This window comes from Cupressus sempervirens, chromosome 8 (assembly GCF_028749045.1).
Source record: "Cupressus sempervirens isolate cs-2001-9-10 chromosome 8, ASM2874904v1, whole genome shotgun sequence".
In the NCBI taxonomy this organism is placed as follows: Eukaryota; Viridiplantae; Streptophyta; class Pinopsida; order Cupressales; family Cupressaceae; genus Cupressus; species Cupressus sempervirens.
Window position 1 is genome coordinate 840,482,655 of NC_143125.1, and position 27,932 is coordinate 840,510,586.

General features: G+C 37.2%; 1 protein-coding gene across 1 annotated transcript in view; it reads right to left on the reverse strand.

Annotated features, from left to right (window-relative positions):
• Positions 1-27,932, reverse strand: part of MSH3 (homolog of DNA mismatch repair protein MSH3) — a 70,271-nt gene that overhangs the window by 12,492 nt on the left and 29,847 nt on the right. Inside the window, exons 4-10 of the mRNA XM_089795538.1 lie at positions 22,630-22,728; positions 22,188-22,463; positions 21,722-21,991; positions 21,501-21,632; positions 14,960-15,220; positions 14,742-14,813; positions 14,471-14,620 (exon numbers count right to left, since the gene is read on the reverse strand). Of these exons, the coding sequence (XP_089651664.1) occupies positions 14,471-14,620; positions 14,742-14,813; positions 14,960-15,220; positions 21,501-21,632; positions 21,722-21,991; positions 22,188-22,463; positions 22,630-22,728 (1,260 nt within the window). The remainder of the gene's footprint in view (positions 1-14,470; positions 14,621-14,741; positions 14,814-14,959; positions 15,221-21,500; positions 21,633-21,721; positions 21,992-22,187; positions 22,464-22,629; positions 22,729-27,932) is intronic.

Genomic DNA, 27,932 nt, shown 5'->3' on the forward strand with positions numbered 1-27,932 from the left:
TTTCCTGCCATTCACTTGGAAAGAGTTGCTCAAGAATGGTTGTGCTATGATTCAACCATCCAAGGTTATGGCTGTATCAGTATGGATTAAGAGTTCAATCAAAATTGAGTAGTAGGTATGAGAGGCAAGAGATTGAGCTCCATTAAAGAGTGGTCATTGTTCAAGGACCGAAGGAAGCGAACGGACCAGACCAAAATCCAAATCGAGACATTATTAGTGGGGTCAATAGTAAGCAATACGATGAAATGCTAATACAAGGTCTGATGAAATGTTTTCAGCACTTCATCGGATAATAATACATTTCATCATATTCATGGAGTTTTATCTTACGATACTAATTATGTTTCATCGTACTTTGGGAAGCAAGAACTTCTAGACTTATTTGGACTTTGCGATTTATTTTTCGAATACCCATTTGGGAGTTGTAGCTTCCCAATCCAAAATAGATCGACCATCAACCGCTTTCAGGATAGTTAAAAATATTGTACTATTATCTTTACGTTTTAAGTTGGAAACGAACTTGTATGACTAATCATCTAGGAGTTTGTACTCGGGCATTAAAATGAACATCATATAAAATGCAACTATCGTTAACGGAAAGAACCTTGCATGTTAATCACCTAAATGAGAAAATGAATACGTTTGAGAGTAATGGAAGACTTGGGAATCTTTGGATAGTTGGTTAAGTCTTTCGCTTGCAATTGTTATGTTTGATGCATGCATGTTTATAAGTTTTTTTCTAAATAAAATATATGTTTTATCCTTGTTTCCAAGCATTTCTGGACAAGGCACTACATCAAATGGAACAAAGCCCAAGGATGGGGTGGGTGGGTTGTTCTTCAGTAGCTTTTTCAATATTGGTGGTTCTCTTTTCCAAAAGTGAGGGAAACATCAATAGAGGAACCCAATTGCCATATATATCTTAGTTGTTGGTTCAGTCAGTGATTTTGATAGAGTAGTTGACTAATGCTAAGGAGTGACCTACCGAGGCAGCAAGTGCAGACTATATTAAAATAAGTGGAGTTATTATGAAAGCTAGAGCCCTTAAGGGTTTATCGGACCGGGTTGGGTGGGGCCTATCTAATCCCAATGGTGTAATTCACTAGTTTGTTTGTTTATTTTTAATTTATACATAACTAAAAATCCCGAATTTAATTACATTGGAGTAGATGCGTATGCAAAAGGAGCACTGGATCTATGCGAGAGGATCACTCCAAGGACATCGGAACGAAGCGGCACCATTGAAGCTCCCATGTCGCCCCACCCCACCTATAAGATGGTAGGTGATAGGCCAACACTGGGGCAAATAATAACAAAAGAATTAACAATTTTATGAGAAAGTTCGGCTGGTCTATACGTGTCAATCCAAGAGCGTAAGCTTGCGAAAAGCGTCCAAGCAATATGCTATCAAGGGATGATAGTTGTGAGATGAGGGTTTATAAATGTATCTATAACACACGAAAACAAACTCGCACCAAATCGAAATGCTTCTACGATAGGAATTGTCACTTCCAGTAGCAGAAACTTACTGAAGTATAACAAAAATATTCTATGATAAAATAACTACAACTCTTAACAAGTTATCAACTCGTAATCTAATTCATATGAAATGTTATTATACAATCAAATACAGGTATTAAACACATAAACTAATATACTATGATTAAATCCATACTATGTAATGCTAACATTATTAACATACAAATGAAAACTAATTTAAATGCACTCCAAACATAACTCACAGAAAATAATCACCGAGTAACTTCAGAGTGGGCCCTTCCTCGTCAGCTACCTGGTGAAGAGAACTAATAGTCTTACACCTTCGTAATCATGCAGATATGGAACTTATATTTCAGAATAATAATAACAGTTTGTGTATAATGCTATGTGTTATGTAGGAATGTACGTATATCCCCCTACTTCTATCTCCTGCTGCTTATATAAATGCAGCTTATAACAATATAAACCAGAATAGGGATAATAAAACCAAATAGTAGCTAGCATACAAGCTTATTTATAGGCTGCAGGTAGTTGCAGCATAAAATGACAATATGTTACTGCCACGTATGAAGTCCTCCATCTTGTTTCAATCACCAAATAATAACAAATATGTAACTATTAACAAAGCTTGGTCTCAAGCCAAGAATAGGCAGTTATTTTGTAGCGTTCCAGCAAAAAAAAAATTTATATAGTTGTTGTTTCATGGTTTGAAATGGTTGCTGCATAACCAAATATGAAAATGGATTTAAATTGATTGCGCCAAATATAGGAAGAGATGACGATGAACTTCTTGTCCACGTGAGCTTGCAGCTACATCTTCAGCAGTAAAAAATAGGCTGATGTTTATTTCATTTGCTGGCACTTAACTCACCATGTTGTCTTCCCCACACATATGCACATTTTGGATAATATTGGTACCCAATATCAATGAAACAAATATGTATCTGTGCCGATAAGAAATGATATTCAATCAACATTTTTCTGAATTGAGTAGCAAATAGTATCTATTCCTATCCAAAAAGCAGCAGGAAGGTACAGTCCCAATTGGCAGGCGACAAGAAGTTGCAGTCCCGACTGACAAGCGACAGGAAGTTTGTTAAATAGTAGGAAGATCTACAATGATAAATCAACATGCTGCAGTAGTAAAGATTAGTAAAAGAAATCAATTAATGTATTTTCCGTAATTTAATCCCAAAACAATATTAAATACTGCTCATAAATATTAATCCATATCCAACATAAAAATGGTAATTTAATGAGATGGAATGGAATGAAAATGTAATAGGAAAGTGCATGAAATGGATTAAAATATGGAATTAAATAGGTTATAATTAGCTCTCATCAGTAGAGGGAGTCCATATAGGGGGTTCCTATAGAGAGGGTTGTTAAGGTGACACCTTCACCGCTCCCACCAAACGCTCTCCTCCGCGTCGATATTATACTTCTTTTTTTTAGGAAAAGAGATCAACTAGAAAGGGAATATTAGACCAAGGGATAAAGATTTGGCCACACCCCATGCAAGAAACTTTTAAATTCCAATGGCAAAAAAAAACTAAGAATGAAAAAGACATGATCTTGATCAAACTCATAAGGACCTCCAAACTGATTAGGAAGATGTGCAGTTCATTCATTTGACGGATCCAACAAATGTTTAAACGAATCTTAGATCCAGAAATTGAAACACTTAATTCTCTTTGAGGAATGGTTGTGCTATGATTCAACCATCCAAGGTTATGGTTTCATCACTATAGATGAAGAGTTCAATCAAAATTGAGTGATAGGCATGAGAGGAAAGAGACTGAGCTACATTAAAGAGAGAGGTCACAGTTGAAGGACAGTTGTACAGTATACAGCTATTTGGTAGATTTTGAAGATAGCAGTCACAGTAGTTTGATTTTTCAGAAAAAAAAGCCAATCACCTTCCTCTATACTAAAGGTTGTTTGAGCCCCTCAAGGGCCTAAGGCTTTTACACCACCATCCCTCCAAGAAATTATTAAGAGGCGTTCGACATTTGAGCATCTATATTAAAGAACAAGTTTTCATCTAAACCAAAACCCCCCACTACTAGATTATAGAAGAGAAATGTTCAACTCAATCGATCTCTTCTTTGTAATCTAACCAGTGGAGATGACTGATGCCCCTTAGAATAGTAGGGGGCCACCTCTGCATCGGCCCTACAACAAGAATATATAGCTGGGGCTATTGATCGCTTGCTCTCGATCAAACGTTCGTTCAATTCGTGAATGGAGGGAGTGCTTCTGGTGGACAGAGTCAAGCCCATTCATCATCTCTCTCATCCGAGCTGAGCTTTGATGTGATGCCCAAAGCCGAAGCTAAAAACACAGGAGATAGTGGATACGGCACTAACAGCCTCGCCAAAGGAAGCTTCAACTCATACCATCAAAGAGTCGCACCACAACCATTTGCAACCAAAAGATCTGATAATCCCACCAAAAATGAACTCGTACAAAAGAAGTAATGTTTCTCCTACAAAGACCCATGGGAAATTGGATAGAGATGCTTTGTCAAAGGAAGAGTCCATTATATTGAGGTAGAATATGACAGCTACACTTGGTCACTGACACTTTGCAGATTCAAGGAGCGTCTCAGCAAAAGCAGAATGCTTTGAAGAATTTGTGACCACGAGACATGTATAATGTTTTCCACAATAGTAATATGTGTTAGAATCTAAAAAGATTAATAACCTAGAAAACTAGTGCAAAGAATAGATATCTAAACTATGAATGCAAATGATACAAAAATCAAAATAGCAACACAGAGTTAGTCTCCATGAGAGTAATGCAAACGCTAGAAGCAAAATAGCATTAAGAGGATGCAAAAACAAGAGATACAAATACAAGCCAGGTAGCATGCTTATATAGGCTAGGAAGAGAGAGGAGGTGGCAACACCGACCAATGAGGAGCAACCATCTATCGGACTAAAGATAGCAAAGTATCAACCCAAGATAGCTAATGGATGCTCACATGTAGGAAGGTGACACCTCGCAACCATTCACTTAATAAGACATGCTTTATTAACCTAAGCGAGATTATTAAAAGTGTAGGGAAAACCTAGCAATATAGGGAAAAATAAATAACCTTCTAAAAAATAAAAAACTACACTAACACCCCTCCATAAGCGAGGCTTAGGTGGATGTAGAAATGGGTCCCGACAAGTCAAGCCTAAGGAGGTACCCATGTACATAAAATTCCCCCAAAAGAGAGAGAAAAGAGAACCCACAAGAAAAAGTCAAGACTCTGAGTGAGAGGAAGAGGCCCCCCAAAAGATGCAACATCCCGCACCCCCAACAAAGCTTGCAAATGAACTTGCTCTCAATGAAGTGTTTGGTGAAGATATCAGCAACCTGCTCGGAAGTCAAACAATAGCGAAGGTCAAAAATGTGACCATGGTTGAGCTCCTGGATGTAGTGCATGTGGACCTCTATGTGTTTGGTTCGTTGATGATGAATCGGATTCCGTGAGATCTAAATGGCAATCTGGCTGTCACAAAATATGACTAATGGTCGTCTAATCTGGATACCAAACTCAGTGAGAAGATGTTGAAGCCAAATGGCCTCAGTGGCGGCATTTACAGCCCCTCGATACTCAGCCTCAGTAGAAGATAAAGCAATAGTAGATTGTTTTTTGCTCGACCAACAAACAAGACCTAAACCAAGTGAGAAGCTGTAACCTGAAGTAGACTTGCGATCCTAAGAATCACCCCCCCAATCTGAATCTGTGTAGCCCACCAAATCAAGCTCAATACCTGCTACGTAGTGAATCCCACAACTATGAGAACCCTGAATGTAGTGAAGGATCCACTTGGTTGCTTTCTAGTGCAACTCATGAGGCTCTTGCATGAATCGAGAGACCATGCCTATAGCATATGAGATGTCGAGTCTCGTATGAGTCAGACAAATGAGACTCCCACCAAGTTGGCAGTACAAAGTGCCATCAACAAGTGGAGAAGAACACTAAGCCTCAAGTTTGACTCCAAAAAGGAAGGGAGTTGGAGAAGGCTTATAGTCAGCCATATGAAACCTTAAGAGTAAATCTAGAGCATACTTGGACTGTATGATGGTGATCCCGAAAGGAGACTGAAAGATCTCAATCCCGAGAAAGTAATGCAACAAGCCCAAGTCAATCATCAAAAAACTGTCCTGAAGGGCCACTTTGACAACCTTAATGGTGGGTGAAGAACTTCCTATGATTAGCAAGTCATCAACATACAAAACCAAAAATAGAAGTGAATCACCCTATTGCAAAATGTAAACATTAGGATCAGAACGACACCGAGTGAACCCAACTGATAGAAGGAAGGAGTCCATCTTGGCATACCAGGCCCGACGAGCCTGTTTGAGGCCATAGAGAGACTTCCAAAGACGGCACACAAGTGAAGAATCCTGAAGGAAGCCTTGTGGCTGCTCTATGTAGATCTCCTCATGAAGGTCACATGAAGAAAAGAACTCTTCACATCCATCTGATGTACTTACAAACGATTACCTGCAGCAATGGCAAGAACAAGTCGAATGGAATTCATTCGGGCAACTGGCGCAAAAGTCTCAACAGTAGTCAATCCCAGGAACTTGGGATAATCCTTTGGCGACCAAGCGAGCCTTGTGTTTGTCAACTGACCCATCTGCTGCAAATTTTGTCCAATAGATCCACTTATATCGAACAAGTTTTCTTCCCTTAGGAAGAGGGAGAAGATCGCAAGTGTGGTTCCTCATCAAGGAACTATACTCTTCCTGAATAGCTATATCCCACTCAGGAATACCAAAAGCCTCATGAAAGGACAATGGATCTGAGGCAATAGCAACGAAGACATGTGGAGCAGCCTGGAATTGTGAACAAGTCCGCCTGGTGTCTGATGGATCCCCAACCCAATCACCTGCAAACTACAAGGTCTGTCTAGCCCAAAGTGGACCAGAAGATGGAGAATCTAGAGGGGAATCATTAACCTTTGAATGAAGACTAGGAGAAGGAGGTGAGTTCTCTAAATCACTCTCTACATTGAAAGTGGAGATAGAAGACTGTTCAGGTGAATCAGACTCATCAGAAGATCTGTCCTATATTCCAAGTGACTCAAATGTCAAAGCAGGAGTTGGAGAAGTGATAGAAAGTGAGCTTGAAGATCCCTCCTCAAACTGAACACTCCTCTCAATGAACAACTCATGTGTAGTAGGGTGGAGGAACCAATAACCCTTCACACCATCAGGATAACTTACAATTTTGCAAGGTCTACTCTGCGGATCCAAGGCCTTGCGTTTCTCTGCAGGAACAACTCATGTCTAGTGGGGTGGAGCAACCAATAACTCTTCACACCATCAGGATAACCTACAAATATGCAAGGTCTACTCTGCGGATCCAAGGCCGTGCGTTTCTCTACAGGAATGTGGGCCCATACAGGAGAGCCAAAAACTCGAAAGTACTTAACTAATGGTTTTTTACCACTCCAAGCTTCAAAAGGAGTAACTTCCCTCAAGGCTCGATGAGGAACATGGTTCTGGATATAACAGGCACAGTTAATGGCCTCTGCCCAATACTGTGGTGCAAGAGATCTAGAGTGAATCATACAATTTGCCATTTCCTTCAAGGATCTATTCTTCCGTTCTGCAACACCGTTTTGTTGAGGATTGTATGGAATTGAATGTTGTAAATCAATCCCCTCTAAAGTGCAAAATCTTTCAAACTGACAGTTGACATACTCACCACCATTGTCTATGCACAAAACTTTGATGGCTTTCCCGAATTGCTTTTCTACAAAATTTGTGGCCCTGAAAATGATCAAATACCTCTGACTTCTGTTTGAGAAGGTACACCCAAGTATATCAAGAAAAGTCATCAATGAATGTGAGGACATATCGGGCCCTGCTGAAAGAAGGATGCTAAAATGGACCAACCAAATCACTATGAACTAACTCTAGTATCTGTGACTTAGTTGCCAATTCGTGACACGAATCCGATTCGGGCACGTGAATCGGATCCGTGGATTCGGGATTTTTTTTTTTCCCAATTATGATTCGTGGAGGATTCGTGCATATATATATATACACACTAAAAAATAAGAGAAATATACATAATTCTAAAACTAAATCATTTCATAGTATGAATCTATGAATCTAGTATACTTGATCAATGACATTGATAATTAATCTATTTTCACGATTATAAAGAAAATCAACACATTCACATTGAATTACTCAAAGTGAAAGTTTGTAACATTCAAAATATAGATTATTAAACTTAAAGTTTATAACATGATTTACTCATAAAAGAGTCAAGAGTCAACACTAAAGTTTTTTATTTAATCATCAAATGGATTTTCAAGAAAATCCGCATCAGAGGGGTACTGGTGAGCTGCAAGTGCTGCATCTGTATAAGTAGAGGAACCCAAACCACTAGTAGTAGAGGGGATTGTTAACTCATAATCCTCCTCCTCATCATCCACATCAATCAAAGTGGACCTAGCAAGATCCCGGATGGTCATATCTAAATCAGGAGTCTCGGGTGCTACATCCCAAAGCTTTTCGGGCCCCTTCTTGTACTTAGGGTCCTTCCGTGACAACAAGCACAAATTGTTGTGAATGAACACAAAGTCTTCTGATTTTTTTGAAGCCAACCGGTTGCGTTTGATTGAGTGGATAAAGGAGTAAGTACTCCAATTCCGCTCAGCGGCAGAAGAGCTGGCAACCTAAAGAGAAATTAAAAATTATCAATACAACAATCAAGATAAATAAATTAAATAATAAATTCAAGGAATTGAGAATGTTAACCTTAAGCTTAATTTTACAAACTTACTTGGGATAGGACCTTTATGGCAAGAGGTTGGAGGTACGTGAAGGCTTGCCCATGAAGGTACCACCATTTAATGGCACCCATCCTGCTTTGGTCTGCTATGGCAATAGGGTCGAAATCCTCACCTAAGTTGAAAGCAGCAAATTCACTCCTCACAATTGCCCCAATCTCTGGATCTTGGAATATCTTAGCTAGTGCCCTCTCATACCCATCTGCAACCTCTGCATCTCTAAATGGTGGCACTCTACCTGGAAGGCGAAGTACATCTGCACTATAGTACCTGGGGATAACAAAAGACAATTGAACACTATCAAATATCAATAGCACAAACATTGGATAAAATAAGCACAAACATTTGATAAGAACTACAGTACCTTGGGGATAGAGCATATGCAAGGAGGTGCAAAGGTGTGGTCATCTTGTTCCATCGATGATGAACAATTTTTTCCACCTTCTTGTAAAGGGCGTCCTCAAGATCATTCTCCCTCCTCTGTATGACTTAAGATATGAAATATGAATAATAATTATAATTATTGAATATGTCAATTTAAACTTTAGAATCTAGATATCTTTCAAATAAAAAATTGTTGTAAAAGAGCGTAAAACTTACCATTTTAATTTTTTCCAGCATACTATCCATAGAATCATAAATATCCCCAAGGCATGGCTCATCACTATCTACGAAGCGAAGCATTGCCATTATTGGATCGGTGATTTCCAACACATAACTCACAAGACCCCACCAATCCTCATCTAGTATCATTCTTCTCACATTTAAAGCCCTTGCTGTATTGGAATTCTTCCAAATGCCCCATTGGGGGCTAATGACCATATGCTTCAATGCTTCTTTTACCTTCACAAGTCGTCTCAAGACGATTGTGTGAGAGGCAAAGCGGGTTTCAGCAACCTAAGAACATGTTAAACTCAAGTTAGTAAAACATTTAAAAATTAAAACATGTTAATGTAAACAACAACAAAAATTAATAATTGTGGAATCCAATAATATTCAATTATATATTAAATATAAAAATTTACCTTCAATAACTCCAAGTCCGAGAAACTCCTAAAAATTGCTTGTGACATGTGCTGATTTGTCACAAACATTTGAATCTCTTCAGCTTCCTCATATATCCTTTTCACCCAATCTATTTCGGTGCCAATTGCTTTCATCACTAAATTGAGAGAGTGGACGGTGCATGGTGTCCAAAAGATATGATCATATCTAGACTCTACAATTATCCCTGCAGCCCTGCAAACTTTTGCATTGTCCGTGACCACTTGGACAACATTATCACGACCCACTGACTCTATGGCATCAATGAGAATGCGTGAAATAAATTCTGCATCTTTCACTTGCCCTTCACAATCAACTGCCTTCAAGAACATTTCCCCCTTAGGGCATATAGCAATAACATTGATCAATGGACGGTTTCTACAATCTTTCCAACCATCCGAAATAATAGACACACCTGATTGAACCCAAAAATCTCTTATTGGTTGAAGTTGAGCCTCTACATTTCTCCTCTCATCATGTAATATGGTAGTGCGCAACTTCTCATAACCAGGCGGTTTGTAACCATGGGGTGCATCATTTATTGCTTCCACCATCTCCCTAAAATAAGGTGATCTAGCAAAATTAAATGAAACACCATTTGCAATTAAACAACGTCCAATTTTGTGATCAGCAATGTCTCTCTTTTCAATTTGGAATGCCCTATCTAGTGGGCCTCTCTTGTGGGTGAGTGGAGATGGGTCTTCATCTTCATCATTTGTAGTTGGCATAGGCAAAAAAGGATGTGTTCTTGTGTTTGTTTGATCAGATGATGGTGTTGGTATATTTGTTTTTTTGGAAGCACCACGTTTTGCTTTTGCAACTGCTCTATCAGCATCATCTTGCTCTTTTGCTAATGCTGCTATTTGTGCAGCTGGTAATCCCTTCTTATCACTACCTTGACACATGTGAATTCCTTCACCCGCAGGGCCCAAAAAATGTAGTTTCACTTGGGAATAGGAGCTTCTGTGTTGTATGTTGCAAAAATTACATTTCCATATGTATGCCCCACCCCCAGGACATTGTGCAACTCTTGTTGTGTGTCTCCATAAAGGAGACCCCTTATCAATTTTGAAGCTTGGTGATGCAGCCCCACCCCCACCCACTGAGGCTTGACTACTCATTGTTCTATTCTTGCAATCTAGAAAAAAAAAGTGAAAGAAAACCATGCTTCACACTTGCACAAAAACTTGAAAATCTGGAAAACTAAAAATAAATCAATAATCTATGAAAGAATTCAAGAATATGGTTGAAATGCATACCTTAAACAATTCTTGCAAGGTATTTGAAGCTCCACAACCGATCTCCTTTGAATCCAAGCACTTCACTTCAAACTAGCAAGTATGAGAGAGCAAAATAGAGAGCAAATGAACTTGCATTGTGATTTAGAGGGTCGTTTTTAGGGTTTAGGGCCTTTAGGACAAAAAAAAAATATTAAAAAATGATAATGGGCCCACGTTTTTGCAAGTTTATCTTGGCATTACCGCGGATTCACGCGGATCCGCGCGTGGATCCTCGAGGATTCGGGCAGGATTTGTAATCCTGCCTGTGGATCCGTAAGGATCCGCGGCCCGCGGATCCTTACGGATCCACAGGCAGGATTACGAATCCTGCCCGGATCCTCATGGATCCATACGTGGATCCGGATCTGGCCATTTCTTGGCGAATCCGGTAACTAAGATCTGTGAAGTTCTCCATGCCTTGCTTTTGTCAAACTTTTCCTTAGGATGCTTACCAAGAATGCAACCTTCACAAACACCACCTGAGAACTAAACCGAAGGCAACCCTGTGACCATGCTCTGATGGTTGAGCTGATGCAAATAGTGAAAGTTAAGATGGCCAAACCACTCATGCCATAATTTACTCACATCATTAAAGTGAGTGAGCACAATAGTCGAAGGAGGATCAGGAACAAAGTGAGAAAATAGATAGAGTCGTGACTAATGATTTGCTCTCCCAACTGCAACTATAGAATCACTGTGCAACTCACACATCTCCACTGAATCAGGAGTGAACTCAACCCGCTTGCTTGAACCTATGTGAGTGATCTAGTATACTGATAGGAGATTAGTTGATAATGAGGGTACACAAAGAACATCATGAAATGTGCCATCCTCCACATCAACAAACCCTCTCCCACACACCTCAATAGGAGTGTCATCACCCATCAAAATAGAAGGCATAGTACACAACTCCAAGGATGCAAGTTCTTCCTTAGATAAAGCCATGTGGTGCGAAGCACCCGAATCAAGAACCCAAGTGGATGGTAAGGAAGCAACTGCAACAAGAGTCTTGCCCTTTCCTTTCCCCTTGCTATTTTCTTTTGCCTTGTTAGACCCTTCATTAAAACTTTGTTTGATAGACTCGAGAACACTTATATTATTCTTCTCAAGAATGTATGTCAAGTGATCAATTTGTTTCTTCAAACATTTATGTTCATCATGACCGAGTCTTTTACAATAGGCACATTTGACCTTTTCTTTGTTAGGCTTATCACCCTTGGAAGATGGGGTATCAATAGTTGCTTTTGAAGCAACCAATATCTGATCCTTCTTTTCCTCGCTATTATTTTGTTTCTCATCCTTACTATTGTTGTTATTACTTTGTCCTTTTTGTTCTTTTGAGTCTTGGTTGGTAGCCAATGCATGGGACTTAGAGAACTTAAGAGTGCCCATCTAGATTAGCTTGTCCTGTTCTCGAGTGAGATTGACAACAAAATCATCTAAAGATGGCATGGTGAATTGAGTACCAAGTGCACCCTTAGTAGCGTAAAAGGTAGAGACAAACATAGAATATTCTAAACTTAGCTTAGAGAGAATACTAAAAATCAGTTGTTCATCTTTCTTTTCAATTCCACATCGTTTTAACTACAGCCTTAGTGATTTCAATTTGGTGAAAAAATCCTAGATTGTGTTGAAATTGCCTGGACTTAAACTAATTAGTTCATTCTCCAACATATGACCCCTCATTGAATTTGGTGTATCCAAAGACTCAGTGTGAAAAAGCAAGTCGAGAAATAGACAAACACAATGTTCCATATGCCTCATCACATTTGTTAAACCACTTAAGCTTATCTTCATCTTTATCAAGTTCAGTTTCAAGTCTCATAGTTATCCTATTTAATCCAACTTTTCTTAAGTGAATTGTCATGTGTGATTTCCACTCAAAGTAATTATATGGAGTTAGGATGGGATATTTTGTTTGATCCATAATGAAGAAATGCAAAGAAGAAATGTTAAAAAGAAGAGAACCCAACCACGACAATGCCCCCCCCCCCTTTTTACTCAATCAAAGAACCCCCCCCCCAAAAGAAATATGATTTGGCACTTTATTTTAGTGCATTTACAACTACCACTAGCAAGAAATACTGAGTGATCTTGATTTCAATGCATTACAAAAACCCTCACAAAGAGCATATGCTGAAAGTGAAACTTGGGCACAATACTCAAGTAAACAAATAGCACCACTGTGATCTACTCGAAAAATCATGCACTTTCAAAAAAAAGAATCACCTCGATACGAGGTCATATGAGAAAGTTATGATCCTCTGAAATTTCCAAAATGAGAACTGTGCAAAGTCACCGTCAAGAATCTACAATTTTTTAAAAATTTATAAATGAAAATCAAGAAACGACTACACTAGTGGATAGAGCACAAAAAAATAGCCAAGATCATAACAAGAATCATTGAAATCGGAGTCTGTATGAGCAAGAACGAGGCATTTGAAAACTGCATTCAAAACTGTGACTGCCAATGGAGAGGGGTACAGCTGTAGCTTCTACGCTCGATTCTGCAAAATATACAGATTGCATGCAAAAACTAAAAGATTCCCAGATGGTTTTTCGGGGCTGCAAACAAAACCCATAAAGCGTTTTTCTTGCTGATATATAGAAGATGTAGCTGTAGTGTAAATTAGACGCCTTTAACAACAAAAAAAACCCCAACAACCAAAAAACGACCCGAGCAACCAAAAGACGTCATAAAAAGATTGAATCAACCACCTAATTCAATAAATGGCATGCTGGAACCTGCAATATTGATTGAAAACACCAAATATGCAAGTTGGTTGTCAAATTTGAGATTGAAACCCCAGTTTTACAATTTGTATAACGATCTATGATTTCGGTGAAATGAAAGTCAAATCTGACTTTCTCAAGCCTCTTGGACACGTTGGAACAACCAAAAATGTTGCCAATATAACCAAAAATGCTGCAATCACCCAAAGATTAAAAACCTTTTTGTCAAACTTTTATGATTCTCAAGATCATCCGAAGATGCGAGAGAAGAGCATACTTGGTTTTTCAAAAACTTACAATAAGATTTATTACCCCCCTCTGAATCTCTCAAATAAGGAAACTAAAATCTACTCTTGCACATAGAAAAGCTCTGATACCATGCTAAAATTTGAGAAGATTAATAACTCAAAAAACTAGTGCAAGGAATAAATATCTAAACTATGAATGCAAATGATACAAAATCAAAATAGCAACACAGAGTTAGTCTCCATGAGAGTAATGCAAATACTAGAAGCAAAATAGCATTAAGAGGATGCAAAAACAAGAGATGCAAATACAAGCCAGGTAGCATGCTTATATAGGCTAGGAAGAGGGAGGAGGTAGCAACACCGACCAATTAGGAGCAACCATCTATTGGACTAAAAATAGCAAAGTATCTTCCCACGATAGCTAATGGATGCTCACATTTAGGAAGGTGACACCTCGCAACCATTCACCTAATAAGACATGATTTGTTAACCTAAGCGAGATTATTAAAAGTGTAGGAAAAACTTAGCAATATAGGGAAAAATAAATAACCTACTAGGAAATAAAAAACTCCACTGACAATATGATCATTAAAGGAGGGTATTAAAATAATATTACATTAACTATAATGGTCATCTTAGGTTCTGCATTCAGATTCAAGTATTTTAGTGCTTTAGTCCGCTATTTTTAGTGACTTCTGCCTTGTAATTTGTTATTTAAGAATACTCTAGCTCGGTTTAATGCAATCAATTTCTCCATTCGTCCAGTTTTTGCAATTTCAAACCATATCTATGTCCTAACCAAAATAGCAATGCAAATTCGTATCTTTAAAGAGATCTAAAATTCAAATCATTATACCTGAGACATGATTACAATTAAAGCCACTTGACGTATATAGCAACTTTTTCCACCCATGTTTGGTCCAGTTATGATTTGACAACGCTCACCGCTGCCATGCAAAAAGGTATCATTTGGTACAAAACTGTCCTGTAGAGTTGACTCTAATACCTGTAATGAGTTGAGCCTCTTATCAGAACTGAACACAATTGTCTATTTCTGTTGAACTTCAAATAGCTAAGATGTAATTTTTTCTGTGTTCTTATTTAATCAATTATAACAAAGAACATACAGGATGCCGACCAGCATGAATAGATAATTGAGGTATTTCACTATCTTCAACAAAGACTGGACGAACATACCCCTAGATGGAACATACAGAGAAAAAAGGTCAGCGCTAAACACAAATGCAGTCTAAAACAGATTCAAAGTTTAAGAACATCAACCAAAGTTTCTCTACACGGTGAATAATTATTGCAGGTTTCCGACTTCAAGTGTCCTAGCAGGTACCTTATTCTGTGATAGAATAGCAAGAGAATGAAGACAGTCTAAAGCAGCCAGAGCTTGTACAGCAGCACGAAAATTCATGAACTGGGCTGCAAATTCTGCGAGAAAATCATCCCAGGCCTTTAAACATGCAACAGTCAATTCCTCTTTAGCAACAGCCAGCTTGTCTAGAGCTTCCACAACTTCAGGAGGATGATATCGATTTGTTTTTTTAGTGCTGCTAACTTTGATCCAATTGGATGGCACTCTTGTAGCAGATGGAGGCTGCAAAATACAACTATTAGTAGAAAACCAATATTGGGCAATAAAGCGATAAGATTCTAAAGATGAAAAATTTTTTGAAGAGCCAAAGCAGGTCGCTCAATTGGTGTAAGAGGATCTGTGTATTATCTTGGAAAGGGTCAAATCCCACTTAGGGATACTGTGAGTGCAGTCCCATAAAGAATCAAATCATGCATTATTCTTCAGTCTGTGAATTGCTCTCTTAAGATATTTAGGAGTTGTAATTTGCATTGAGGTTGCTATGTTTTCAAATATTTGAAATAAGAAACAGAAGCAAGCTCAGAAAGATCAGATGTTTCGTTAGCCTTTCCTTTGCTTGTATCAGATTGTTACTTCAATATCTTTGTCCAAACATCTTGTGAACTTTGGGGTTCCTTGCCCTTTAGTTGCACCATTCATATGGCCCAGGCCACTAAGTCACTGATCCAGATTCTGATTCAGATTTGGGTTTGGATTTGGGTTCAGGTGTGCAGATTCGACAAAAAAAAAAAATTGGCTTCGGTTCTAGTTCCAGTTCCATTTCTGCATGTATATATCTATAAAAAATTATATACATTATAGATTCATACATGTTCAATTATCATTGGTTCAAAACTTCAAACATATAATAATAAGAAGTTAGAAGTGTGATACTCATTGTATTTAAATGATTAAATGAAAACGAAAATCCATAATTGCTAATATAAGTTAAAATAATGCGATCAGATGACATTGTTTGACACCTCTTGCTCTCTCTTCCTGATGATGGATCACGTAGTGTGATTCGAAACGTTGATGAAAAATCTCTACACAATCTATTCCAGAAACTTAGCATTATAAAAGTTAAAATAATATACCTCGTATATCATATTCATAATTTGCAAGTCTCAAAATGTCATTACACAACGAAAAGGCATTGAGGTCAGCATTTGGTTCAGCTTCATTTAAACCACAGTCCATGTCACTCTCCGTGTGTGTGTCCTGTTGTAGTGCCACTCCAATCCCTTAATGGTAAGGAGGTAACACGGTGCTGCAACATGGCTCGGAAGCAGAATGAGTAAGTATATTTGATATTAAATGCTAGGCAATAGAGCTAGAAGCTCACTTTATCATTAAGGTAAGTACAATGATGTTAATTAATGATATGGTGTTTTGTTAACTGCTTACAGTCGAAAAATCAATGCTATGCTCATTATTATGATCAAACAGTACTTAATGTTAGTTAGCTTCATGATAAATTATGGCGTTTGATGATAATGGTGGATGTGTAACATTATAGTCTAGATGATCATACAACATCAGTGCATATGTTTCCTTATGATATATGATAACGGATGATGAGTTATTGATGTTTCCCCCATTGCTATGCTTATGAGACTGCTTCTTAATGATTTTGTATGATCTGTTTGTATGAAGAGGGACAATGTCGTGTTATTGGTGAGACCCATATGATGTCTCAAATCCCCTTCATTGCTTGGTACTGTTGATATGAAATGTGGGTGTGTGTGTGTGTCGGCTATTGCACTAATGTGGACAAGTGTTGGACCTCAACTTCGCCTAGCTCCACAGGTCTGAGCATTCCCACTTCCCCGCCCGGGGTTACTCAGAGATGACTCTGCAATGTCCCTTGCTGGGACTTCAATTTAATTATTTCTCAATTTGCTTTTTGCAGAACTATTTCATACATTCTCTGTATTTCTCCTCTCTGAATGATGTTTTCTCAAAAAATTTATTCTATATATATATATTTCCATTCTAAAAGTCATGTCTTTCCAAAATTAATTATAATTATTATATTATGTTGATTATAAAATTATATAGTAATAACATATATTATATCAATTATAATTCTTTATTAATATTAATAATATTATTTTTTATATTTTTTATATGATTGCATAGTATATTTATTTTATATATTATTAATCTAAATATTATGTTATATTTAATCCTCACATTTTAGTAGTAATATATTATGCAATATTATATTGCGATTATAATAAATCATAATTATATTATTATTTAATTGATTTATTATTTATCTATATTATATGGTACTAATATTGACAAGGATATCACAGTCCTCCAGAGTCAGATTTTGCTTGTCCTCAAGCCACTTATTTAAACATGGCAGATTTTGCTTGTCCTCAAGCAAATTATGAAAACACAAAGCATACATGAAGAAGACATGAATGCATGAAAACATGAAGTAAACACGATGTAGACACAATACAGTTCACTAGAGTCAAGAAGGTGATTTACAAAATTTAATTCTTTGATAGAATCCTACAACCACACATGATCATTAGTACATGTGTATGTATAAGTTTCAAGAAAATGTGAGTCAAGATAATTCATTCCAAGCCAATCCCATACTTCCACACGAGGTGGCCTACTTAGGTGGATGTTGTTGCACTTATTATTATTCTTGGTTGCAAAGAACACTTACGATGTAAATAGATCATTTAGGCACCAAACTCAACAGTCTTTCTCAAGTTTTCTGTGGAACCAAGCCCTTAATTCCATCTTGGAATAACCTCAAGACAACTTGATCCCATCTTGGTCAATCCTCAAGGCATCTTATAGGGACGATGATCCTTACCCATCTCGGAATAACCAATTGGTTGGACTATCCTAAACACACCTTTGTTCTTTCTTTTGAGGCTACTTTTATAGGTAAGTAATAAAATATATGTGAATTAAAAAGGTCATGTTACTCTAATTATAACTCTAGTCTTGAAGGAACGCTAAGATGCAATAGATTGCTTTGACACCAAACTCAACAGCCTTCCTCAAGGTTTTCAAGGATCAAAGCCCTTAATCCCATCTTGGAATAACCTCAAGCCAACTTGATCCCATCTTGGTCAATCCTCAAGGCATCTTAGAGGGATGCTGATCCTTACCCATCTTGGAATGATCTATTGGCATGATTTATAAAGCTTTTCATATATTATATCCTTATCTATCCCTTCTAGCCTAGCATTTTAGAATGAGATTGAAAATAGATATTATTTTAAATGAATTGATTAATAAATAACATACTTACCTCAAAGATGTATAAGTCTTCCTTCTAAACTCATGATGCAATTTATATCTGATTGAATCAAACGTAGATTTCAGAATAGTTCTTATTGTTTTATACCCTTTACAGGCAGTAATAAGATGTTTATATTATGGTAAAATAAGGAATGTGTTACTAAACAAAGATCATGAATGATCTATATATACAAGATACAAGAGAATGTTTCAATAATGAACAAGAGAGAGGAAATAGAAACATTCTTGTAGAGTGAAAAAGAATGTTTCCATAATGAACAGAAGGAGTTTATGCAAACATTACAAAAGAGTGACCATTAGAAAAAGATGGAAGAGAGAGAAAATAAAAAATATCTAATATCATAATACCCTCCCTTATTGGTCAATCTATCTTCAAAAAATGGATTTTTGCATGTCCTCAAAAAGCATAAAAAGCAGTACAAGTTCATCAGAGAGGTCTGCATATTCTACAATGTTGGTCTATGGTAGCATTGACTGTAGTTGATCAAAGAGGTCTGCATGTTCTGCAATTTTCTAGCATGAGACTAGTGAGAGATGCCATTGCACGTTTTTTAATGAAACATCATGAAAATCAGAGATGGCATGAACTTCGAGACAAATTGACGAAAGATCCAGAAATTTTGAAGAGATGCCTAGATAGGAGCTTGAAAAACCCACAAAGAATCTGAAATTAGATTTTGATTCTGCTGGCTCAAAAATTGAGGCACAAAAAATGATGCACTCAGGAAAAACAGAGACCAACCCAATTGAGATCTGCAAAAACCCACTAGAAATCTTCAAAAAGTTTTTAAAACCAGCACGAAAAAAGAGAGTTTTGAAAGAAACCCTACTTGTTTTTAAAAAAACAAAAAAGGCAGATTTGATTGTTAAAAAATGGAGGAAAACGAAACTGTTGGACAAAATTCAAAGACAGAGGGTTTAAAACACCCTAGACGTCGCCCTTTGCAAAAGATGTGCAGAAACAGTCAGCTCAAAAATGCCCAAAATAAAGGCCACAGAATTGCAAAAAGAAATTGGACGTCGAATCCCTAGTTGGGTTTGGAGGAAAATAAGGATGCAAATTTTGAACACACTAACAAATATTTCGAAAATTTTGAACTAATAAATTTCAAAATGAAATTAAAAATTTTCAAAGAGGCCAAGACTTTGTTCTGATACCATATTATGGTAAAATAATGACTATGTTATTTAACCAAGATCATAAATGATCTATATATACAAGATACAAGAGAATGTTTCTATATTGAACAAGAATAAGGAAATAGAAACATTCTTGTAGAGTGCAAAACAATGTTTCCATATAACGAACAGAAGGAACTCATGGAAACATTACAAAAATAGCGACCATTAGGAAAAGACAAAAGCGAGAGAAAATAGAAACTATCTAATATGGTAATAATTTAATGGATATTGGTTATATGTGTCGCTTAGGCTAATAGGATATATGTCATTCAAGCTGACAACATATGTGTGTGATGGACTTTAGGAAAAAGAAATCTGAATAATCTGGATCTTTATGAAAACCTTGAATGTGAAAGAGATTGAACCCCAAGCAATAAGAATATAACTGATATGCAATATTGTATTACAATAAAGAGTTTATTGATATTGATTACAAAATGAAATAACCAACACATGATACACACTCACAATTGGGTGTTAAAACTATAAGTACACATGATTACACAATTGGTTGCCCATGTGCGTACAATACAGATATAAATGGAAACGCACAAGAATTTGAACTTCTCTATAGCTATTCAATGATCAAAATAGAATAATATATCCAAACTATAAAGTACAGTGTTGGATGAAATACATGAAAGCCTGTGTGAGCTTTTCAACCTGCCAAAATTGGTCAACCAGAGAAAAAGGTTCCTTAACTAGTCGTAAGTCCTGCAACTGCAAAAATGACTACTCCAGAACAAAAACATTGGTCGAATCTCAGGCTACAGATTCCCACCAACCGTACTCAGGTTCACCATAGTACCATCTTGTTAGATCCCCGACCCTGTGAATATGCCTCCACTCGATGCATCTAACGTTGAAGATAAAGCTTGCCTTTGTTCTATACAGCTCAATAAGACATCAGTTTTTCACATCGAAGATGGTTGGAGTTCTTGTTTCACAATATACGACTAACCATATACACTCAGCACCAAGTACTCGTCATTGACAATGGACGAGTTGAATGCCGCTCCAACTATTCTAAAAGTTGTATGGAAGTAACACCCGCGACTCACAATACAACTCTATAATTTGGTCACTCCTTACTCCAATTGTTTCCAGTGTAGTATTCACCAAGCAAAGTGGGATACGATATTAGTTTACCCAAGAAATGTTTAGAGCAAGGGTGTCATCCTACCTAGGAACAAGAAGGGGCTACATCCTTCCAAATTTGTGAGTTAACCTCTATAACAAAGTTCCTCAGTGATCGTCCAGAATGATGCTCTCTACACCCCCATGGCTCCAAAAGGAGTTCCCCATTCAACGCTTGAGGTAGGGACATTACAAGCAATTCCATCAATACCCGACTACACGTCCATTACCACCCAACGTAACTAAAGGAGAGAGTAATAACACTACAACTGGCACAAGGTGGTGAGAGAGAAGATGCCACGCCACACACTAAAGGCCAAGTCAAAACTCGCGCTAGAAATGAAGTTAAAATGAGGTGGAAAATAAATTAATATACTTGTCACCCATTTTCCACATCCGAGACATCCCTATCAACTTAGTTCCCCATTCAATGCTCGGGGTAGGGACATTACAAGAAATTCCATCCATTACCACCCAACGTAACATTATAAGTGTGTTAGAACTATAGAAGAAAAATAAGAAAGATTGTTGTTTCTTTGAAGACAATATAAAAAGAGACTTTTACAAAGGTGAATATGAATTCAATTCAGAGATAAATATCAGTTTGAAGAAAAAGAGTTTTGCAATAAAAGTATCCATCATCAATTGAAAGAGCAATAGTGTTAAGGTGGAAAAGAAGTTTGTGTGTAGTGGATTGGTGCTCATGAAGATAGAAGTGAGAGTTGGTGCTTCCAATAGGTCAGTGCCTGCGATGTGTGGGTGTTGGAAAAACACCATATATTTTAATAATAAATTTGCAAACAAAACCAAGTTTTTAAAATATAATTCACATAGTATGCAATTGTTTATCCATTTTCCATGTGATCGGAACATTTAAATTAGACTAGATACATTGATTTGTCATTACCTCTATCAAGTGAGTAATTCCAGACACACTCAAATACTCTAACTTAGGAAGTTTTAGCTGCTTTTGAAAGGTAGGAAGAAATGAATCTAACATCTTCTCAGCTGCCCGAACTGCTGCACGACACTTTGAAACCTATTCAAAAGCACAAACGCCAAAGTCAACTTGACAATCACGTCAGCGTAAAAGACCAATGATCTGATTATTAAATAATAAACTTATACCTCGGGAAATTTGTTGCCTGCACAGATGAAAAGATTGTGCTTATCCCCTTGCATTGCAGCATCTTTGTTTAGGGAAGATAAAAGTCTTGTAGAATTTTCAATAACAACAGAGGATGATGCTGTTCCAACTAATCGCTTCAATAACTGTGATCCTATTTGTTTATCATATTCTTTGGAAGGATTGTTGGCTATTACTTCATCCTCATCAACACAAACCAACTGCTGAAGTTGTTTGGCCGCAGTGAGGAGTGAATAAATGACAGTAAAGAACTGTAACAACAAAACATTTTTTTAACTTAAATAAAGCATCATTTCCTCTCCTATTTCTATAACTACAAAAATTTAAAACATTTATTCACAATCTTTCAATTATTACAAATTCACGGCAGTTCATAAATGTCCAAAGTAAATAAAAGCAGTAAATTCTAGGCATCCATATAAAATGGAATGATCTTTGACACTATACCTCAGCTGCAGTAGCTGATCGGTGAAAAATTCTAGTTATTCCACGCTCAACATCAGGCATCCTCCCTAAGGAAGTTAAAACAGAAGCTAGTAAACCGTGGGATCCACCTCCTATTCTACTGCACGTAGCTGACCTAGTGGATCCACCTCCTTTACAACCCCCTAAAATTGTACCTTCAAGTTGCAGCCCTCTAGAACTACACATTGACTCTGCAATTTCAGAAACTGCATCAAGACGAGCTTCAATTGTGTTTCTGTCACACAAAGGATGAGTTACCTGCTACAAAGAAAATTTGTTACAGGAGCCAACATACAAATCAAGGTCAGGATGGAAATAGGCAACTTGTAAGTGTTGATTTTAAAAATAATACTCGAAGCAGAATTGAACAGTAGTAAATAGAATCAAAATATTGAAATGAAGACCATAAACAGTTGAGGCATACCCAGTGTTTAAGTAATCTCAAACCAAAGGCAGTGTGCGTATGGTTCATCAGCGAGAGCAGTGATCCATTTTCTGAGCCATCAGCATTATTTCTTAATACCTAACACAACAAAAAGAAGAACGGTATTCAGGAACATTAGTAAGATAGACTAAATAGATCTAAGGAAACTTGAGTATGTCAATATATAGTTCTTTCAAGATGCAAAAACAGATGGTTGGAAAAAAAATAAGTGGCATTAGGTCATAAGAGAACCAACATAAATCAACAATCAAACAATCCAGTTGCCATTTCAGTTTTCAGCATCTGATTTTAAGAAAAAAATCCTAACATACCAGTTGTGATCTCTACAAGAATAGATTCTAACTTGATTCCTTGTGGCGAACAGTTTCCATAGAAGCAATAAAATGTAGTCCAAGACTTTTCTAGTTTAACCTATCACATTACATTTACATCTTGAACAGCACTCGTGTCATTAAAATACCTCTAAGAATGTGTCCAAAAGCTAACTGTGAGCAATCATGTATAAGTTATTAAAAATTCAGAAGAGTCTAGTAAGTTAGAAAGCCTCTATACAATGCTCTACATTAGAGCAGAAATCAACAAGAATCAATAATGGAATTTAGTAATACAAATAAGCAGAATAGATATGAGAAAAATATAATCATTTGAGCATTATATCTGCAAATGTTCGTGCTTCCTTGCTTATTCTCTAGAAGAATGATTACCACCCTATTTGCCACCCAGTCTCTCACAAGAAAACAATGAGAAGATGTTGATCCTTTGACAAAGCCAACACATGATATTCTAGTCAAATCATGGATACATAAGAATGACTGGCAACCCAACAATAAAAGCTAGCATTAAAAGATTAGCAGAAGAGTCGCCCAGCCAATATATTACAAATTAATTGCATGTTTCCCAGATGAGTTATTCCCTGTTTTTTTGTTGCTTTCAGTTTCTTTTGTTGCTCAATTCTTGCATACTCTTTCCATTCTTTTAAGTCAACTTTTTTCCAACAAACATGACAAACGTTTTCTTAAGTACATGAAGATAATAAAATTTACATCCAACAGAGTAATAAGAAAGTTTGAGATTTATCTTGGTCAATTACTCATGGAATATCATCAGTATGATGCCAAAGCAGTGGTTTTCCTTCATGTAGCGGCATTTCTTGTAGGATGACCATCAGGTTATACTTTAATGAATAACCTCTTGAAAATTCTGCACTCTTTGTGCATTTGCAATTAAGAACATAATATCCTAGACAATTCTCTTGCCCCCACCCCCAGTTGTCGTGGGCATCAACCACTCACGAGGCACCAGAACTCTAACCAAATCACACGATCATCAGCGATCATCTCCCTGCATGCAGGGGGTGGCGTATGTCAAAGGAGCACTTGTTGCAGAGTCGTGGGGCCTTTGCCGCCAAAGGAAGTGGATGAGATGGATGCAAATGCCCCAGTATCTGGGTACATAGGGGAGCAATCCAATAGATAGGTGATGGTGGTGGTGAAAAAGGCGAATGGTGATAAAACTAGAATCCCACCCAACATGGCTCTTTCGAATAGTAGGGCCAACTCACAGCAGGACAAATTCAAGGCCAGAATGAGGGAGACCTAAAACGGAGTCAATATGCAACCAAGGCTCGTAGAACCAAGGATTTATCAATGGACAGCTCGTAGAGCTAAGGATCTAATGGATCAGCCAATCCGAAGCTAAATGACGAGTTACAAGGGAACTATGCACCATCTTATGGCTGGCCAGAAACAGACGGTCCTGCCGAAACAGGGAATACTAGGGTTTTGGGTAAATTAAGACCAAAATTGTTCCAAACAATCATTCAATGTATCTACCCTAAACTATTTTAATATAAAAACCAATGTGATTTTGTGTTTGTATCAAGGAAAACCCATCAAATATGGTCAAGTCAGACTCTATTGTAGAACCTAAAAATAGCCAGGGTTAGAAACATCAAAAATAGCTAATATGCAACATATAACTGTTATCTCCAAAATCTGCACCCTAATTGCTCTAAGTCCTGGAACCCTCAGTGATTTTGAAGAAACGTTGGATCAACTAGAGGTTGTGGAAAACCTACTACCTGATTGAACCTCTGGATTCTAGGCCGGTTTCTATCTGATATCTCACCTATGCCAATGAAGACATAAAATTTGTGTGGAAAAGGGTAAAGAGGTAAGCTTGAAAATGAAACCTAAATGATAAAAACTAAGGTGATACGCCAGAATTAATAATGCAAATTACTGTTATACTTGTAACACAATTAATGCTTTCAACAGATAATCACAAAAAACCCAACTTGAAGGAACTGTTAATCCACATAAATATTTTAAAAGAAGGTTAAAATATGAAAATACGAAAGGAAATCAATCACAATTGCATATATCACCAAGGAAACACAACTCAAAACCTATGAATAACAAATATCAGACATGGAAGATGCAAAACGAGACATTACCCAAAAGGTTTATCAATAAAACACAACTAGATAACATCAATCACCACAAAGCATACAACCAAATCCTTTACTCCAAAAGCTGAATCCAATGAAAACTGTATTACGATCAAAGGCCCAAATAACAATATCTCTACATAATAGCTCGAAAAAATCGAGAAAAAGATGCCAATGACGAATATCACGTGCACATCTCTCTCCTCCCAAAATTTGAACCACTTCTCTATAAACAAGGGGGGTATATAACAATAACGAAACAACACTACCTTCTCACAAAATCAGGAAGTGAGGGTCGTCTAGAGAAAACTGTTTACAAAAATAGCCTAACAGCTCCAAAAACATCCCACATGCATACCAAATTGTACCTTGACCAAATACACATGTAGACAAGTCCAAGAAGACTCTATAAATGCCAAAAACTGCTCCATAATTGACTCCAAAGTCATGAGTCTGATCTGTAAGTCTAAAAATAGCAACTGAAACCTTACCCTCGAATCTAGGCATTTAAAACTGCAAATCCCTCTCTTCAACACTTAGTCTAAAAATTGTCTAATCAACCCTTTACGATTACTTGTTGTATTTTTAAAAATTATCATTATTAAATAGTTGATTCATACTTTATCAACCAAAAATAATAATATTTACACTTTATACAAAATACAACATTAATAATAAATTATTAATAAAATAATAATAAAGACTTTAAAAGTTAAGTCCTCTACTATTATTCTAATTAATAATTTATATCATTCTCCTAACCCAAGAAAATATGTCAACCCGAAAGTATATTGTGTTAAATTTGATAAGAAAAAGATAACAAAACTTTAGCATTTTATTTATTCGTCATTTGGTCGATGAAAGGGGAAGAGAGAAGGAATAGGGCCTGTAGAAACCTAGCCGCACCATTTTGGTTCTACAAATTTATCTGCACTTTGTTCTTGGTTTTCGTTCATGCTCATGTTGAAGCCTTGTTGCTTGGTCGTCTCCATGCCCTAGTTGCGTTATAGCCGTGCATGTTGTAGCTGGACTTTGCTTCATTTCTACTTGTCATGAGTTTCTGGTCACAGGTCTTGGCTGGGTCTTTATTTCCATGACTCATATCTACTGGGTCTTCTTTCTCTCTACATTTTTTGGGCACCATGAGCAAACTCATCTCTATTCCAGTTGTAGTCGTTTGACATGAGCTCTTTGAGAGTTTATGAGTGCTAATGATCTTCTCTACACAAGTGCCTATTGTAGCTTTTGTTTGTATGGCTGGAAGTAAGTTGTTGCAACCACCATTCTGGACTGGGTAAGTCAGCTTGTTTCTTTTTGCATTTTTGTATTATTTGTACCTTCAAATGCCATTATCAAGTTTTATATGGTGTTGTTATCGTGTCGTTTACCGTGACTGGGATCTCCTTGTTGTTATACTGCTATTTCATTCTCTGGTTGTTACTCTGGCATGACCTCTTCTTTCAATTTTGGCAATTTTCTTTGCTAGAAGTAAATACAGCTTGTTCTAATGCCATGAGCTATTTCTATGAAGCCATAACTAATGTAATGTTCCCGTTATAAAATAAATCATTTTATCAAACTATTGTAACAAGCTGATTGATTTAATGTATCTCAAACCAATTTTTATTTTGTTTCTATAGTTTGTGTCGTCGTCGACTATCTTTGCACACCCTCGGAAAGTTTTCCCCAATGGGTATTTAAGCACGGCTTATAGGTAGTCATTAGGTATATGATTTAGATTATTTTCTTTGTACTGCAAATTCCAATTGGGATTCTCTATTTGCCATTTCGGAAGTGAAAGATCTTCCGTATTTGGCTCGTGCGGTTTCAATGGGATTCAACCCTCACCCTTTTCCATTGCATGTAATACTTCGTTCAAATTTGACAAATCGGAGCGTCATCTTTCGGCATATATTGACGGAATTATTCGTATTCAAGTTCCTAATCTTGTATCTAATCTACTTGTGTTGTGTATGAATGAATTTGCATTCATTATTGTACAGTGTGGCATCTCAACATTTCCGTACGGCTCCCTCTTTGCCTGTATGGCCTTCACTCTCCCTCACATCTTCCATCACACCACCGCACCTTCCTTGCTTCCTCCATCCACTCACTGTACGGCCTTCTTGGCCATCACCCCATACAACATCATTCTAGCTACCCTTGAGCACCGTATAGCTTGGAGTTTTCCCCTACCTACGATCTCATTAAACATAGCATACGGCCATTTCCATCATGCACCGTACGGCCAAATAGAATTCCTATCGTATAGCCCTTAATCCCAACGTACGGCCCTCTGTTCCTCATTGCTCCATACAAGCATCATTGTTTTGGCCATCGTACATCACATTCTTTCCATCGTACAGTATTTTAGTTATCCCCTCCGTACAACCTTTTCTTCATCCTCACCGTACGGCCATTGCTTCACATAGTACGATTACTCCTTGGCCTTCCAATTGCTCCCCTATAGTATGGTTACTCCCTAGCCTTCCAATTGCTCCCCTATAGTGCACATTGCCTATTCAATTGATTGGTATCCAAAGCAAACATAGTCCATACGGATCACAACAGTCTAAGATATTTTTTGAAGCAATGGGACTTGAACAAGAGCCAACATAAATGGGTAAGCAAGCAAGGTTCAGGCTTTTGATTTTGACATTGAATATGTGAAAGGGAAGAACAATGTGGTTGCAAATGCCTTGTCTAGCAAACCCGCCATCTACTCACTAAACCAAATTTCAGCTGACTGGAAGGCACATCTGTTGGTAGAATACTCTAAAAACACATTTGCCTATGAGCTAATGGATGGCAACACTGAGGATGATAGGTACAA